Source organism: Hesperophylax consimilis, chromosome 7 (genome assembly GCF_061612785.1).
Source record: "Hesperophylax consimilis isolate HC1 chromosome 7, BYU_Hcon_1.0, whole genome shotgun sequence".
Classification (NCBI taxonomy): Eukaryota; Metazoa; Arthropoda; class Insecta; order Trichoptera; family Limnephilidae; genus Hesperophylax; species Hesperophylax consimilis.
Genome location: NC_142842.1, coordinates 1989111 through 2003099, shown reverse-complemented (window position 1 = coordinate 2003099; position 13989 = coordinate 1989111). Strand labels below are relative to the sequence as shown.

At 38.2% G+C, this 13989-nt stretch overlaps 1 protein-coding gene across 1 annotated transcript in view; it reads left to right on the top strand.

Annotated features, from left to right (window-relative positions):
- The window catches only part of LOC149422135 (protein FAM135B), a 39173-nt gene that overhangs the window by 18340 nt on the left and 6844 nt on the right, over nucleotides 1-13989 (top strand). The window contains exons 4-12 of the mRNA XM_089633625.1: nucleotides 513-653; nucleotides 1562-1733; nucleotides 4120-4185; nucleotides 4456-4544; nucleotides 5015-5221; nucleotides 7418-7491; nucleotides 7652-10581; nucleotides 10678-10837; nucleotides 12337-12522. Coding sequence (XP_089489751.1) covers nucleotides 513-653; nucleotides 1562-1733; nucleotides 4120-4185; nucleotides 4456-4544; nucleotides 5015-5221; nucleotides 7418-7491; nucleotides 7652-10581; nucleotides 10678-10837; nucleotides 12337-12522 — 4025 coding nt within the window. The remainder of the gene's footprint in view (nucleotides 1-512; nucleotides 654-1561; nucleotides 1734-4119; nucleotides 4186-4455; nucleotides 4545-5014; nucleotides 5222-7417; nucleotides 7492-7651; nucleotides 10582-10677; nucleotides 10838-12336; nucleotides 12523-13989) is intronic.

Here is a 13989-nt window from a genome sequence, read left to right as displayed (position 1 = left end):
AAAGATACCGAATGCCAAAATCCAACATCGACGGATCGGTTCAGTAATGAATTCATTCGGCATTTTTGTTTCATTTTGTGTTTAGATCTTTTATTTCGAGTGAAAGAGGCAAAATGAAAGACAGAAATTAACGAAAAGTGAACCGTCTGAATCCTGCTTAAAGAAAGAAAATCAGTTCTTTTACCCAATTTGTTTTGTTGGAGGGAAAATGCAGGTGTGAGAAGGAAACAGTGAGGTTAAAAAAAGAAATGTTTGGAGGTTAGTGTAGAAATAGTCATAATAAATAATAATATTATGTACGTGTAATTTGTGGATAGTAATTGTGAGAGAAAAAAACTGATTTAGGAATGTCTTCTATAGACAATACGCATTCCCAAGGCAGTATTAGGTGGTCGAATTTCTAACGTAACTAACAAACACTATACATAGATATAATTTATTAATAGTTATCGATGCAGATGTATTCTTACCCACCTTGTGTAAATTATTTAACGAATTTGTACCTCTTACAGCACTCCCCGCTCGAGTAAGCAGTGGGGCAAGCTGGTACGCAACCACACCAACAATGGCACCAACATGGAGAATGTTCTGTTTGGAGGGTCGTCTGCTAAATGCGGTGGGGGGAATTCTTCAAATCGCATTGCTCATGCCAGGTAAAATTAAAAAACTGTTTTACCTACTTATTTGTACATATTGTTTTTCAGAATATGAATGTTTCTTTTGGAAAAATGCAAAATACATTTATATAGTTTAAAGCTAACAACGATTGAAGATTCTTCAAAATGCGATCAATAGGAGCCAATGAGACTATGACTTTCCAATTGAGGTATGTTCAGTAAGTTGTGAGGCTGAAGGGAATAGTGATAGGAAGAGGATGGGCAGAGGAAGGTTGGGAAGTACGTAACTGTTCAGATCAAGTCACCAGACATGGCTAAAGCCATTTTAAGCAGCGTTTCGATTTTGGATGGTGAATCTTTCACCAGGGTAATACTGAAAGTATCTACGGTGAAGTTGCAGATGCAGAATTCCGCTTCACGCTTTAAATGAACAAATTATTGAAATTACACTTTGTTTCAACATAATTACTAGAAGAAACAACTAATTACATCAGGGGAGATGGAAAAACTTGCACAAAATAGTTTATTAGTTTCTTAATTTGGGTTAATTAAATAAAACCTTCAAACTACCTACGACAAATGCCAGATCATATAAACAAGAAAAAACATGGTCTTGAAACTGTCAAAAAGATTTTTAACTTTTATTGACCCAAAAATGGAACCTTAATTCATCTTTTTCCGTCCCCCCCGACATAAATAGTCGTCTCTTGTAGTAATGAATCTAAAACCAAGTTTTATTTTTTTAAAATTGCGTATTAAGCATGAAGCGGAATTCTGCAATTCTGATTGACTCTATTAGTTAGAATTAGAAGAATTTCAATGCAATGCGAAATTTGAATTTAATAATAGAAAAGAATTAATATTATTTAGTGCTGTTCTCTTTTCCTTTTCCAGTCAATATAATATTTTAGTAGAAAATTACAATCAATACCTTTCCATTTCAGACAAGTCCATGCGGAAGTTTGTGGTACTCTCCTGGGCTCCCTGGAGGGCCTGCAGAATGCACTTGTTCTCTGCGGCTCCGCTGGCTCCACCCTGACAAACAACCCCGAATCTTCCAACTCCCTCATCGGAGACGTGGCACAAAGGATGGCGCAACTAAGTGATCTGGCCAAGGTGAAGAGACTATATTTCTTCAAAGACCCTCTTGACCCACTTCTCTATTCCACATCATGGGGATCAGTAACCTTTCCCTTCCGGATATTATACAGGTTTTTTATCATCCACCGACTCCTCGAAGAAAGAAATCTTGTTCTCATTATCTGCTAGATGGTATTAGTTTTTACGCCTTACATGACCATTAATATGTGAAATAAAAACTAAAAAATTTACTTTGTATGAGGTATATTTGAAAAAGAAAACAAATTGTCACCCTTACCTGCATAGCCTGGTGGTTCTGCAAACCAGAAGATAAAACAGTCTACGTTGATGATGATAACAAAACATGATCAAAAATCAAAATGGTCTCATGTTTATGAATTTCGATCCGTCAAAAAATCAGTCACCTCAGCTGGCCCTGTATGGGTGCAATTGGAGTAGTCCACTCCAGGTGCCGACTTGCCAAGGCGTCAAGAAGCCTAGACGCTGATAATACCTGACATCTAATACAGCGCCGTTTGGCTCAGGGCCGGCCCGGTCAATCTGAATAATGTGTGACAATGTAACTCATTAAAATGACAATTCAACACACCTTTAAAAAGCGATAAAGTCAAGAAAAGTGATGAAACAAAAACTAGGTTAAATAGGTTACATAGGTTGGGTTCATATGTTAGTTTATTTTCATCACTTTTAGTGAACTTATATCACTTATTAAAGTTGTGTTCAACTGTCATAACAAGGAATGGGGTTCCATGATAAGATAATTTGTGGAATTTTAATAGCACCTCTAGTGCTCTTGAGCAATATCTACCTAAATTTGGGTAGCTGGTAGGTAGGTTATTTTTTTAAATTAAAATTTATTTAAATAATTTTTACACAATCAGCTGTTAAGTCGCTCATTTAATTAAGCTTCTATTGAATACCAAAAGATGTCACTGATATATAATATAAGCTATGGAGTTCCTCAAGGATCCATATTAGGGCCACTCCTTTTTTAAATATATATATATATATATATATATGTGAATGGTAGCAGAAGTCGGGGACGCCCGAGGAAGACATGGCATGACCAAGTGAATCAGATACTTGAATCGGGCCATGTCAAGAGTCAGAACAATAGAAGAGTATGTATGAGACGATGTATGAATGTGAATGAGGCAAGGAGTGTGTGCCAAGACCGAGTTGTTTGGCGGTCCGTCCTCTCTGCCTACCCCTGCGGGGAAACGGCGTGATGGTTAGTTAGTTAGTTTTTTTATATGTCAATTAAACCTGAATGGCGAAATTTTCTTATACGCAGATGATACTGCTATATTTTACTTCGGCAAAAACTTATAAAACATATTAGAAAAATCACAACTGGATCTTAACATATAAAACACGTGGCTAATTAAAAATATATTAACAATTAATATTAAAAAAATGAGTTACACGATCTTAAGCTCACCAAAAAGAAAAACGCAATCCCATAAACGATTGCAAATAGAAGGAAAAAACCTACAAATTTCAGATGGTGAAAAATATCGACCACATATCGATAAATACTTATCATTTAAGCAGCACATACAAAAACTTAGCCCACTGATTGGTGTATTTGGTAGAGTAGCCCATCTTCTACCAACACAAGTAAGGAGGGGATTATATATTAGTTCAATCCAGTCCCATCTAAATTATTTAATTGAAATATGGGGAAACACATACATTACATATTTAAACGACCTACAAAAAATACAGAATAAAGTTAGAAAAAAACTTTTTAATTTTAATCCAGATACCCCCACTAAAAAATTTTACCGAAAAATGAAATTACTGAAAATCAGAAAACTGTACGAATATAACATATGCTTATTAATCGACAAAATCCAAAATGGATTTATACACATGAACACAACATTTATAAAAGCATCACAAGTACGTGAACACTACACACGACAACATTATAAACTATACACACATTCAGCAAATACTGAAAGTGGTATAAGAAACGTAGGCCAGGAGGGTGTACACATATACAATCTCCTTCCCAATAGCCCAACATCAGTAAATAGAATGAATATATTTTATAAAATATACTTATGTAAGTTACAGTTAGTAAACAATAATATTTAAATTTTTTGTTTTCAATGTGCACTTTTAAAAATAGTCAAATGCGTATATTTATAAAAAATAAATGTTCCTTTTATGGAATAGTCTAGATACTAGGTTCTTCTGTTTGGTCTGTGTGTAGACGCCATTTTAAATAGTTTTCTAAAAAGTGAGCATATACAAGTTGAAAATTGCATTTTTTTGCAAATTGCAAAAACGTAGGTATGTTTTTTTTTGGAATTAGCGCGGCTGAATCCAAAACTGAATACCTGGAAATCTCTATCGCTCATTTAGTTAATAATCATTTTGTTTTGGTTTGCAGTGTGGTGACAGTGAAGAGGACTTTGCGTGCAGTGCTGCCCAGGATATAGCTAGGCTCTGCGCTGAGGTAATCATCACAAGTTGTTTATCTTTGGCATTCTACAACAAACAACAACTACATGGCACACATCTGCCCTGATGATAAATACTGTAATGTTATGACAGTTGGCTAAAGAAGGAAGTAGCGCGACACAGCATAATACCCCAAAAATAAATCACTTTAATATTTTTGGCCGTGAAAATCTCTATCATATCTCAATTCCACAACAAAGTTTAACTGAAGTCTTATAACATTTAAGCATACTTCGGTAATTAATTTAGTATTTCAATGTTTCAGGTAACTCTGCAATGGGCAGGTTTATTGAGGGCGGTCTCGGGAAGGCCTCACGCACATCATGCTTTAGCCGCTATTCATCACGCTCTGAGGTTTGTCCTTTTCCTTCTTTCAAAGTACTTTTCTTACTTCTCTGTAGCGAGGAAGATATTCTTGCTATCGCCCAGGTGAAAATACACCACTCTTTTCCTAATTGATACTCCCCCACTTTCATCTAGCTCATCTCCTTCCCTTATCAAGTACCTTCAGCTTCACGACATACCCCAATTGGCAATACAATTAACCGTGCCCTCAGTACTACGCTTATATATGTGCATTAATTTTTGTGGACAATGTATGAATGTCATAAAAAGTGGCGCGTACAACTGTTATCCTATGAAGTATCTACGCAGTGAAAAGATTAATCACACTGGCTCCAGGCGGTTGGGAGCAGTTGGGACTCTTGAGGAGTATTAAGATTTTAAAAAATTCGCTCTGTGAATTGATGCCGGTGAAACCCAAATACAATGAACTTCCAATTATACATGAGTATGATGACATAACGCCATGTATTATTTTCCAGAGTGAAGCGTTTCTCGGAGTGTTTCTTCGTGTTGGACAACCCGCGCCACTCGCTGGCCGGGTGCTACGACGCTAACTACCAATCATACCAGGCCGTCAGCGAGCTAGCCCGCCGCTCCCGCTACCTCGCCGCACTGCCACCCCTGCCAGTGCACTGCATCGCCCTAGATGGGGACCCGCACATCATGCCCATCATATTCGAAGACAGGTAAACTTGTTAATATTTCTATAATCCTGATATGAACATCCAACAACATAAGCCGCGGCATTCCAATGCAGCCGGTTCCATGACAACATTGAAGAACAGTAAATAAAAAACACAAAAGCTCCTAACCTAACCTAAACTTACCTCACCTAACCTAAACTCACCTCACCTAACCTAACCTACTCTTTTTCTTTTAAGAGGAGACGGTTGACGTAAGGTTCCCGAAAAATTAGGCACTTAGGCCATAGGCCCATTGTGCTATCTCCTATTTTACCTCATTCTTTTATAAAGTTTACCAGGGTTGTCATTGGATATGTGGCCATGTCTTCTGCTTCAACAATGTGCCTTCCCAGGTATCTGAACCTTGTTCCCAACAGAGCAGGATATTGGCACCAAAGGTGAATTGAAGTCTCTTCATCCTCTTTACATTTCCTGCATCTGTTGGTGTTTTCCACTCCCAACAACTGCATGAGTCTCCTGAGATGGCAGAGTCCCGTTAGTAGTCCTACCAGTTCCCTCAGTAGTTGTCTGGTTCTCCTTGGGTCTGGTCCGTTTATGAGTACTTTGGATTGCCACATTCCGGGTGCCCTTTCCCATTCCTCCCAGTGCCGGGATGTGAACCACCTTTCAATATGTATTTTGGTGTTGCAAGCTGCTAGTCCTACGGCCTGCTTGGATCCCGCAAGTGGTGCTTTCGCCCCTTTCCTTGCTAGTCCATCAGCCCGCTCATTGCCCTCAATTCCTTTATGTCCTGGTACCCAGATCAGGGTTATTTTATTGATGGTAGCAAGTTCTTCTAGAATGGTTGTGCATTTCATATTCCTAAACCTATTCTTTAATCATGTTCTGTTTTTTTCGGTTACTCTAAAGGCCCTAACATATTTATTTAATTTTAAACGCCTAAATGGCTTTTACATACTATGTAGTAAGTACATCTTTTTTGAGAAATTACAATGATTATTATTATAAAAAAGTGCGCAAGAATTGAAAAAATACAGGAAACAGAAAATACAAATATGAAAGTAACCTGAACATAAATAATATCCCAATATCCACCAAATCAATGTTAATATTAAGAAAAATGGTAAAATTGTTGTTAGCATTAATTTATGAACTAGGTAGAAATATTTAATTTTATTGGAATAACTTCTCTTTTAATACCTTTTGAAGGTTACCTACCAATGTAATATACATTGAAGAAGAAGATAATACTAATAAATCTAAACGAAACATGAAACAGAACAAGACACATAAAAATAAAAAGGTAACGGTCTCAATTGGGAATCGAACAATTAAAACAAAGAAATCGAAAAATTGTTAATTCTGAATTTAAAATACGAGATCAAATAATTGGGTCCCGATGGCTGAGTGGTTCAAGGCATTGTCCCGGTGAGTCCGTGATCCTGGGTTTGATTCTCAATTGAGACATTTGGTTTTACCTTTTTATTTCTCTGTGTCTTTCTCTGTTTTGTTTAGATTTATTACATAGTATTATGTATATTCTTATTTAATGATAGATATATGTAAATAGTTCGCACATACGGCCTTTGAAGTTTGCTAAGTTCAAATTGAATGTTTTTGAAAACAATTTTAACTTAACAAACTTCAAATTGTTTTCAAAAACATTCAAATCGTTTAAATATTTGTTCCCGAGACTGTGTTAAAGTTGTATCGAGAATGTTAACCCTAGTTGGAATGAGATATTCATATGTAAAAAGTTAATGTCTGTCTGGTCATTCGTTTGGGTACTTGTAAATTGATTAAGTGCATGAGTTCACAAAAATTGAAATTAGAGTTTAATATTTTTAATAAAAAGTTAGGTCGTTTATTTTTCATCTGTTATTTTTCATCTCTAAAGTTGGAATATTTAAAATATTCGTTAACGACCAGTAATTTATCTGCTATCAAAGGATGTTAAGTTTAAAATTATATATGTGTATTAGCAAAATAGTTTCTCGTCCGTTGTTGCCTGTTGTCGCTTGTTGCGATTATTGTGGTCTCTTTGTACGATCTTATATTTCAGTTATTTGTTGTTTAGGATTCTCCATAAAATTTACTTTAAAGTGTTAATTAATTTACAAGTGTGGTGTGTATAACCGACAGCAATCATTATCCTTTTGCTTCTTGACAGAAACTAAGCTCTTCTTTTATCGGTCTAATCAATCGGACATTCTATAACGTATACTTACTCTATTTCAGATATCAAGACACGGCAGAGTTCGCACGACGAAGATCTGGCGTTTTAGTTACTGGGGCAACAAAGTCTGGCAGTGGTAACTTTTCTTCATGATTAAATAATATTTTATGTTATATAATGTGGTAGTTTGTCTGCATATCTGTTACATTGGAATTGAAAAGTTTTTAATTGCTTCATTATCTTATCGTCCTTATCAATGATCTTTTTTTTTATACATACTTCTGTTTTTGTTCCAGAACCTCTGTTGTGTACCGATATGGTATCCGATGACTGCTCCTGCGGTGTGGTGGCCTTATTAGACTCCCGTAGACCCTCGTCAGAAGCCTCCAAGGTGTCGCTGTCTCTCCCCAAGTCCATCACAGATCCCCACGGCAGCCAGCAGAGCATCCTTCAAGCCACCCTCACCCTAGCTCCCAAGAAGTCAGCTGCCGGCTCACCCAAGAGAACCACCATCAAGCAAACGGTCAAAGAAGCCAAAAAATCTAAAGAAGAAATCAAAGTCACGGGAAACAGTAGATTCATCGTGCACAATAATCAAATCAGTGAAATACAAATTGCGAACCCGGTTAAAAAAGCTGAATCTTTCTCAGCCGGCAGTATGCAAGACAGTAAGGTGTTGTCTAGATATTCTGCCAGCACTTTGCTGGACATCGGAATTGAAGCGGCACAAAAATTGAACAAAAAGAAACAAGTGGTCAAACAAGACAGTGATTTCTCTAACGGATTTAAAAATAATGTGACTGGGACGAGCACTCTCCCGGCGAGACACAGCAAGTCTCTGGACCAGCTGAAGGTGTCTCCTCAAACCTCTGTGGGGCCCGGACAGATGGGTTTCTCCTACACGCAGCCCCGGCCGAGCAAAGGACCCAACCAGTGCCCGGCTTCTTACATCCCCCAAAAGCCCACCACTCTACCCAGGAACTTGACCATATCAAACCTCAACAACACCAGAAGTGGGGAATTCATACCCGTCTTTAATACCGCCCTGCAGCAGAGATCCGGGAGCCAAACTGCACCTATTAATTATAACGCACACGCCCATAAAGGCGAAGAGTACAGGAAGAATATTAATGAATTCAGAGAAAAATACAAAAACCCTTGCACGAGGGATATGAACTTTAACAATAACGGTTGCAGAAATGTAGAATATAATAAAGCCAATAATTTAGTGATGAACAATGGTGCCGCGAATAATCACACCTACCCCTCGTATTACGTTTATAATAATCAGGGTAATTCTAGTCAGCATTTAGAAAATTTTGTATATAACCCTTTGGACTTTCAGCGGGGGTACCATGCTGTATCCCTGCCCCGACCCATGCTGCCTCCGCGCAATTCTTACCCCCCTGTTAGTAGTAAGACGCAGCCCTGCGAGCCCGCAGCGCTCCCCTCCAACAAGAACATCCACCGCTCCAATTCCACGCAGGTCTTCTACCAGAAGGGTGGACCCGAAATGAGCGCCAGTGGCTCCAGGAGCGGCAGAGAGCTGACCAGCGTGGATAGTTACCATTCCAATATCCCCTACAACCACAGCTACAACGATTGCGGGGCGAGTTGCCAGAGCGGATCCAAGTACTCTTCATCCAACAATGTGGATTCGGGTATAGTGATTAACTTCAGAGAAAAGTCCCCCGTGTCTTCCACCAATTACTCTGGCAAATCGCCTCCGTCTTCGTCGCAAGGAGCTCCTCCCCAAAAACAAAAGAAGACCAAAACCAAAGAATCAACCAAACTTCATCAGAGTGCCAAAGACTTGACGCGTGTGACTTCCAGTAAGGATTCTCTCAGCAGTCATCAGTCCAGTAGGTCCCGAGAAAGTAAGACTGACCGCTCTGCGTCGCGCTCGGACAAGAGGTCTGCGAGCTGCGGGCGTCACCGCCCCTCCGAGAAAATGAACCAGCAGATCTCCGAGGCCAGCACCAGCTCCAGCAACGAAAGCATTCCTCACGCCTTAAAGAGGTTAGAGTCATCCTCCAGTGTGCCCTTCAAGCTCGACCAGACCCAGGAGGGCTTGAGACATTGCAGAAGCGCCGCCTCTGTGCTAGACGAATCCAACACCAACAGTAACATATTCTCCGAATCGTTACCCAACCTCGCTCCTCCACCCGCATTCGATTCTCCTCCTTTAGATATAACCGACCAAGACTTTAAAATTCTCCCACCTGATACATTTAAGAACTTCGAAGATCTCAAAAAGAGGCCAGGAAGTGGTTCAACATCGAGTCTCAGTGAACAAAGTGGCTGGGTTTCCAGCGGACGAAGCTCAGAACGCTCCAGTCCTGATGCCATAGCTAACATCATTAAACCCACTGTGCCTGCGAATCAATCAAAGCTTCCCCAACCTAAACAAAACACTGATAATCTGCACACAAATACTCTGCAGACTAAACCCCCTCCTCAAGAAAAGACTCCAAGTGAAGTAAAGAGGACGGTTCTCAACGGAGAACAACTGAGAGAAAGACTTCTGAAGTTGGCCATCAAAGTAGCAAAGAGCCAAAGAGAAAGTTTAGAATGCTGCTGCGATCGTGCTCCGCTGCCTACGTACGATTTGTGCTCGTGCTGCAACCCTCCGCCTTTAACCAGTTGCGGCCAAGCTTCTAACGGAATCCCGCAATTCCCAGTCAAAAGCCCCAACAATCAGAACACCGCCCCACCGAACAGATCAAACGGTCAACAATACCAACATTCTTCACAGAAACCCATGCTAGGTGTACGTCACAATTCATTTAACGCCGTAGATTTAGTGAACACAAAGAATGGAGTATTCATTAACGGTATTATAAAGGATACCCCAATTGTTAAAACCTTGGTTGATAGTGATGGACTTCATCCCTACATAAGAAAAGAGCTCCCGCAAAAGGTTTTAATGAAAGGACAAAATCCTATAACTGTACCGCAGAATTTCACGTTAAAGGAGAGGATCGAATACACCGATAAATTACTAGCGGCAGAGATTAGAAGTTTGACGATGGATAGAATTTGCAAGGAGACAAAGCAGTCAAGGAAGAACCCCAGTGAACTGAACTTGTCTCAGAGAGAGAAGGGTCAGAAGTGTAGATCGGAAGTGGATCTGTCTCACATTGCGCTCAGTATTCCATATGATGACTTAAGACTTCCCCCTCCGCAGCAGTTCAGAGATGTGCCACCTCCACCAGATGAATTTAAGGTACGATTTTATTTGCTATTCTTAAGAATGCATTCGTGTTAGTCAGTCAGTGACATCACGCAGCCAGTACCATTTTTTAAAATAATAATATTGCAGGACCCCCCCCACTCGGCCCCAACCCTACAACTGGACAACCCACTGTACCACGTGTACGAGGGGGCCCTGGAGCGCCGTCAGAAGCGCGCCGGCTCCATCAGCGCCAACATGACAAAGTCGCAGAGCACGGGGGAGCTGGCCAAGCACAACCAGGACAATGGTATGCCTGAATTGTTTTCAAATGATTACAAATTCATAATACAGACTTTTCACTAATCTTAACTTGTCTTGAAAAGGAATTAAGTTGGATACATCCATTCAACCGCTAGCTAACCGTCCTTCCGACAGGGATATCACCGGATCCATAGGGAGATGTAAAACTGCCTTCTTCAATCACCTAATATACATAGATTCAGAGATGTGGTTTATTTCAAATAAATCCATTTCAAATGGAAATGCAAAATGGGTATTTTCCATTTTGCATTTTAAATGCTTTTCTAAAAACCATTTTGCATTTTGAATTTTAAATGCTTTTCTCAATGCATTTTCCATTTTAAATGCTTTTGGCAACATTCTTCCTACTATCTCCACTCATCTTTTTTTCATAAGCCCCAAATAGTCGGTCCTCAACCTCGCTATGAGAGATAATTTACATTTGTCAAGTTGCTCCCTGGTAGGAGCCCTGGAAATTGAGTGATACCATTACAAAAAATACTGAACATGGGGCCATGACGCTGTAATATTAAATGTTAGATAGCAGTTTCTATGTTTTTACGTTAGCAACATTAGTACCGCGCAAATTTTTTGTGGTTTCATAATTTGTAGTCGTGGTGTTTTTGGATTTACCATCATGTAATATGTTTGTTCTACATTGATGTCCATTATTAAATGAAAAAATTGCATAATTATTTTAATTGTTTGACCTGAGAAACCATTTTGCATTTTCAATGCATTTTGAAAATAGGTATTTTGCATTTTCAAATGGAAAAGTTTTGACCCATTTCCATTTTGCATTTCAAATGGTTTTGGGTACCCATTTTGCACATCTCTGCATAGATTACATTGAAAGGTTTGGACCACCATGTATCTGGTCATTTTACATTCCCTTTTATTGTAAAAATGTTGACCACCTCCTAATATGTAAGAAACTTTAAACTTGAAAAGTTCAAGAAAAATGAAATTAAATTTAAGATATTAAAGAACAATATTGAACATTATAATAATTAACACTTTTAAGATATTCATGTTTTAAAAAAATACGTTATTAAACAGTGACCAATGATACCTTACCATAATCATCATAAACTGCAGAAGTTTTTTTAGATAAGATTCAACTTTCTATGGTACTTATTTTTGTGTCGGCTCATTCGAATGCAAGGTTTATTTTAAAAAAAAAATTGTAATGTTACAAAAAACTAGATTTACTATTCTATACGGATACGGAGTTCATAAAAATAGTTTCTTTAGTTAGATACTCGTACATCATTTGTCAACATAATTAGAAAAAACACTGCATTTTTTATGAAAAAATTTTTAGATGACATTCTGGGTATTTAAAAAATCGAATTGAAAGGGTTAAGAATCGGAGCACTACTTATGGGGTCATTTTGATTGCAAATGACCTCCCCTGTCACCCCACTTTGTTTTTTCCATAGCTTACGGGGCCACCTGTAGAAGGAAAAGAATTGGTTTTTATCAATTTTTATGTGATATTTCCAGAGAGAGACAACAGTCTCGCCTCTGTTGTGGGTCTGGCCGAATCGGAGCAGCTATTCATCAAGTGTCGCGAGGAGTTCAAGCGGACGGTGAAGTATCCCGGGTCCCTTTACTCCGACTTCCCGCCCAGCGAGGCTTCTCTGCCCTACTTCCACATCTCCGATGAATACAGAATGTTCAATCCTGAAGGTGAGGAAAAGTGAAATTAATGACAGTCGCATTGTTATTTTTTTTATTTTTGTCTTTTTGCTAATGTAGTATGAGGTTTAGGTATATTGTTATGTCCTTTGGTTACATTCAAAGATATTAGACGAACGAGATGTGCTATGAGCAGTTCATACTGTGTGGAATTGTTTTGCCCAGTGTCGCCGATTTTGTTCACCAATACTACTGCACACCTTCTCTTACGCTAAGGTATCCGCACTAATACATAGAACAGATTTCTGTGAGTACATGTCCCGATAGTATTCAAAGTACCCTAATTAGGTAGTACTCCGCCTACGGTCCGGCGGCCAACATAGCATATCTCGTTCTTCTAATATCTTTGGTTACATTTCTGTTTTTTAATTGTATTTGTACAAGAAATATGTATAAATTTTAAATGGAGCTTACGTATATTTAAGACATTATTTATTATTTTGTAAGTGTCTACTCTATATCGTCGGGTTGCTGGCAGAAGTTGGTAACTAACATTTTGGTGTTTCTGAGATATTTGAATTTTAATATTTGAAGAACTCTATAAATCAGGAATCATAAGAAAAACACATGTTGCATACTTCAAAATGTTTATTATTTTACAAAGATACAGATGCAAAATATTTTTTTTCACAAAATAACGAGGTTTTTATAATTTTTGAGACAAATCAAAAATTGGTTGCACTTACTGACTTCTGCTTGTCAATAGTTGAGCCTTTTAAGAAACTTATGTGAATGATTTCTTATGATATTATAGTGATTAAAAAAAAGGCAAACCTATTATTTTGTGGCAGACAAAACTAATTTTGATCAATTGTTCATAAACAAATATACTAATAATAATAATTTAAATATTTAAGACATATTTGTTCAATCGTAAACTAAAAAATTAATGCTACATAGTAGGTAACATTCATTCACCGTCTTCAGAGTCATCTTCACCAGACTCTGGTTCCACGTCTCTTGCAGTCTGACTAACGGGCCTGTGATATGGGCAGTAGAGTTGAGTATGCCTTCTTTATTTCTGTAGGCATGACGAATTGCCGACCTCTGCTTTTGGTAAATACAATATTAATATACGACGTGGTAAAGTCATAACGATACTGGAAACAATGTGGCTTAGATTTCTCAAACTTGACACATTTTATTTTCAGCCATTTAACGGTATCATCATTCTCATCTTTGTTACGGTTTTTTATGATTTTTTTTGATAAATCAGACAAATCTAACATATCAGAAAATGCCAGTTGATGGACATTTAATGGCTTAGCATTCTTTCATTTCCTTGAAGACCGTGCCAATCTGAAAACTATCATCCAATCATTTATTGAAAAAATTGGTACATTTTTCTTTTGAACTTCGATTGCACTGTGCATGGAGTCAACTTCCATGTGAGTGTGTCCAGTTTCTAAGAATTTGTGCTCAATGCAATCGAAATGAAGTGTTTGCACCACATACATA